The 4003-nt window shown below is 37.0% G+C and overlaps 1 protein-coding gene across 4 annotated transcripts in view; it reads left to right on the top strand.

Annotated features, from left to right (window-relative positions):
- LOC107014622 (DEAD-box ATP-dependent RNA helicase 37-like) overlaps positions 1–3110 on the top strand; it is a 7863-nt gene extending 4753 nt beyond the window's left edge. For 2 of the 4 annotated variants that reach the window (XM_015214608.2, XM_027915523.1), the window contains 4 exons: positions 436–678; positions 1054–1221; positions 1744–1857; positions 2377–2868. In XM_015214608.2, coding sequence (XP_015070094.1) covers positions 436–678; positions 1054–1221; positions 1744–1857; positions 2377–2868 — 1017 coding nt within the window. Of the gene's footprint in view, positions 1–435; positions 679–1053; positions 1222–1743; positions 1858–2376 lie in introns of all 4 variants that reach the window. The other 2 variants (XM_015214611.2, XM_015214610.1) reach the window with 2 other exon arrangements.
- The last annotated feature ends 893 nt before the right edge of the window (positions 3111–4003 follow it).

The raw sequence follows: 4003 nt of genomic DNA, 5'->3' as shown, positions 1-4003 counted from the left end.
TATATATATATATATATATATATATATACACACATATATATATATACATATATATATATATATATATATATATATATATATATATGCTAGGTGCCAAACTTGGTAGTTTATGGGTCTGGCTCTCTACCTTTCTCCACTTAAATACCAAACTATGTCAAAGCCGCGGAGGGCTTTTACTTTCCATCTCTATACTTTCTCTTTGAAAATACCTTATTTTGACAAACAAGTGTTCAAGTTTTGTCAAATCAGTGGTGTAATAAGGGCTAATGGTTTTAGGTTGCTTGTCAGTGGTGTTTTCTGTAGATTTTTCACATCTTACTACATGTCTTAGATATTTTCGACCCCTCTATATCAATAAACATTTCTTTCTTCAAGGAAAAAAATGACGTGTTTCTTGCATTATTGTTTGAACAATTGTTCGTCACATATCTGCAGCTCCGAGAGCTTGAGAGAGGTGTTGATATTCTTGTGGCAACTCCTGGAAGACTGGTCGATTTACTTGAGAGAGCAAAAGTTTCATTACAGATGATTAGATATTTAGCTCTCGATGAGGCAGATCGTATGCTGGACATGGGATTCGAACCTCAAATCAGAAGGATAGTGCAGCAAATGGATATGCCTCCACCTGGTGAAAGACAGACTATGCTTTTCAGTGCCACATTCCCGAAAGAGATTCAGGTTTTCTTTTATTCAGTAGGGGTGTTTTCAATTCGGTGTTGTTATTATTAGTATTCTGCTACTTACTGACACTTTCTATTGGAATTCCACATCATCTTAACCATGGTTTGAGCTTGTACTAAACAATCCATTTTTTTCTTTTTCTTTCTCCAGTGCCGCCTCCCACCCCCACCCCCACCCCCAAAAAAAACTTCCTTGCGGAATCCAAATATTTCTTCTTGTTACATGACAGCACCTGTCTTCTTGCAATGCTGGCAAATTCGCCTTGCAGATTTCTGAGTTGGTTGTTAGTAAAATCTTCTGAGCATTTGTAGTCTTGTTTTGTATATGATCTCTAACCCTTTTTCTTTTTTCATTTGTTTTTTGGGAATGCAGAGACTGGCATCTGATTTTCTTGCAAACTACATATTTTTGGCAGTTGGGCGGGTTGGTTCTAGTACTGATTTGATTGTTCAGCGAGTTGAGTTTGTGCATGATGTTGACAAGAGAAGCCATCTTATGGATCTACTTCATGCACAGATGGCTAATGGGGTTCATGGCAAGGTAGCATATGACTCTTGGCTCTCTCTTGCTATATAAATTATTCTCAACTACTTTAGTCCGTTTAAGGCACTTGGAGCAGCTTGACTGAGTGGGGAAGAAATCCGGGCTTCTACTTCCAGGAACTTAGCAAAGAATCAAGAATGTTCGCTAGCTACTTGTTTTGGTCTATAAAGTCACTAGCTTAAATCTTCTCTTGCCTGATCACTATTACCTGCTCATTCTGTCCATGATTGGTTTTGTTTGTTTATTTACCTGCTATATATAGATATGAATGCTGAATTTCCTAGATTGTAGGCTGCTTAGATTTTCATTCTGCCTGACTTCTCATTTTAGTTGACTGGCTTTCCTCTTAAAATTCTTCAGAACAACATGACTGCATCCTCCCCATTTGCTGCTTTGTGTAACAATGATTTGTTGCATTAGGCCTATAAAGTTTATACATGATAAAGTACAATGTGGTGTCTTAAGCTTTTGTTAAATCAACTGGCAGCCTTATTAACTGCATTATAATGTTTTCTGCAGCATTCTCTAACTTTGGTATTTGTTGAAACAAAGAAGGGTGCTGATGCATTGGAGCATTGGTTGTGTATTAATGGATTTCCTGCAACTGCTATTCATGGTGATAGGACTCAGCAGGTATGTGAGATTGGGTATTGATAGAGATGGATCAAATCAATTTGATCCTCAAACATGACTGGACACTGTTCTGTGCTTCTGTTACAATGTGATTAAATGGAACCATTCCTTTTTTTTTGGTTGTTGTTTTGAGACATGGCAAGTGCATTAATAATATGGCACCAAGGAGGTGCTGCCAAAATATTTACGAGATACCATCAGAATATCCGTTCCTATTCTTAAGGGGATTGAACGAGTTCTTTCACTGCTTCAGCATCATTTACAAAATTCTCCTTGCACCAAAAATGAAACAAAAACATACAGTTCATCTCGATTTTCTTAATAAATTTTCCTTTATCTAAAAAGCACATAGCGTTTCACTCCCAAACTGTCCATCATCTTGCTATCAATATTTGCATCATATGCTGAGGAGAAGGATACTTGTATATTCAGTCCCTTTTTTTGTGTTTTACAAACTATTATTTGCACTATTTTGCAGCTCATCATAGTCAACATTACCTGTGGGTTTATTGTTTACAGGAAAGGGAGCAAGCATTGCGAACATTCAAGAGAGGAGATACCCCAATTTTAGTTGCAACGGATGTGGCCGCTCGAGGCCTTGATATCCCTCATGTTTCTCATGTTATAAACTTTGACCTTCCTAATGACATTGATGATTATGTGCATCGTATAGGCAGGACAGGTCGTGCAGGCAAGACTGGATTAGCAACTGCTTTCTTTAATGATGGTAACCTTTCCATGGCCAAACCCCTAGCTGACTTGATGCAAGAAGCTAATCAGGATGTACCTGAATGGTTGACTCGTTATGCTAGCCGTTCATCATTCGGAGGAGGCAGAAACAGGCGAGCTGGCGGAGGGCGTTTTGGTGGGCGTGACTTCAGGAGGGATTCGTCATACAATAGAAGTGGAGGGGGAGGTGGTATGAATTACTATGATGGAGGTAATAGTAGTGGCGGTTATGGCAATTATAGTGGGGGATATGGTCCTGGAGTAACTAGTGCTTGGGACTAGCTTCCTCTAAACTTATAATACCTATACTTTCCTGCAGTTGTATATTACTTATCAACAAATTTGGATTATGATGTTTTGGCAGTGGGAAACAGGGTTGAGTTCTTGTTGTTTTGTGGTCCTATAGGGGACAACTGCAAGATTGTTATGGTAGTTAGATTGGCAATTGGAGACCACCAGCAGACAGCTTTTGTTCAACAGTTCAATGATGCCTTTGTTTAATATAATATTATTTCGCGACTTCACCTTTTTTTTTGAAATGCATATGAATAGTAATATTGCAAACCACAAGGGAGGTTAGTATTTTGAGGTCTCACCTGCGTTATGCATCCTCTGATTTAGTAATATTGCAAACCATAAGATTGGTTAATGTTATAAGGTGTCACCTGTGTTGTGGATCCTGATTTAGTTATATTGCAAACCACAAGGGAGATTAATGGTATGAGACCTTACTTTCATTGTGCATACTAATTTAGTATTACTGTTATGGGGCTTCACTTGCATTGTGCATCCTGATTGATTAATATTGCAAACTACAAGGGAGGTCATTGAGGTTTTTGGAAATTATACTTGTTAAGTTTATATCATGTATATTATATGCTAGTTTATTTTTGTTTGTTTAAAAATGTCACCATTATACACATTGAAGAGCACATTAACCTCCCTTTCATACCTTATGAATCGCTACCATCATAGATGGAGATGGATGCGAGCTGAATTTGGCAATTATTTTAACTTCAATATCTATTATTCATTGAATCTTCATTCCCAGTTTCTATTATTTTCTACGAAGTCTTCTGGGCTGGAAAAGGAAAGAAAAAAACTTTTAATGAGAGATTAAATTTGTGTTGTTTAACCACAAAGTATAATTATTTCTTGATTAATGCTCTTTGGACTCACATAATACCCCTACATACAAACCAACAATGTTAGGATGTACACAACACATTTTTGTCCTTTCTGGCTTAATTTAATGTCTATTAAACACATAGAAGCCACATTTATATAGGCGTGCTTGAACATTAGTAACTTCTAAAGATGAAATGCTATTGAAGATCTCAATGGAACCAACCTAAAATAAGTTTCTTTCAACATTAAAAATTGGTGAGTTCTTTACATCTTGCAAAACCATAACGTA

This window comes from Solanum pennellii, chromosome 3, assembly GCF_001406875.1.
Source record: "Solanum pennellii chromosome 3, SPENNV200".
In the NCBI taxonomy this organism is placed as follows: domain Eukaryota; kingdom Viridiplantae; phylum Streptophyta; class Magnoliopsida; order Solanales; family Solanaceae; genus Solanum; species Solanum pennellii.
The sequence above is the reverse complement of the archived record's forward strand: the minus strand, read 5'-3'. Positions and strand labels throughout refer to the sequence as shown.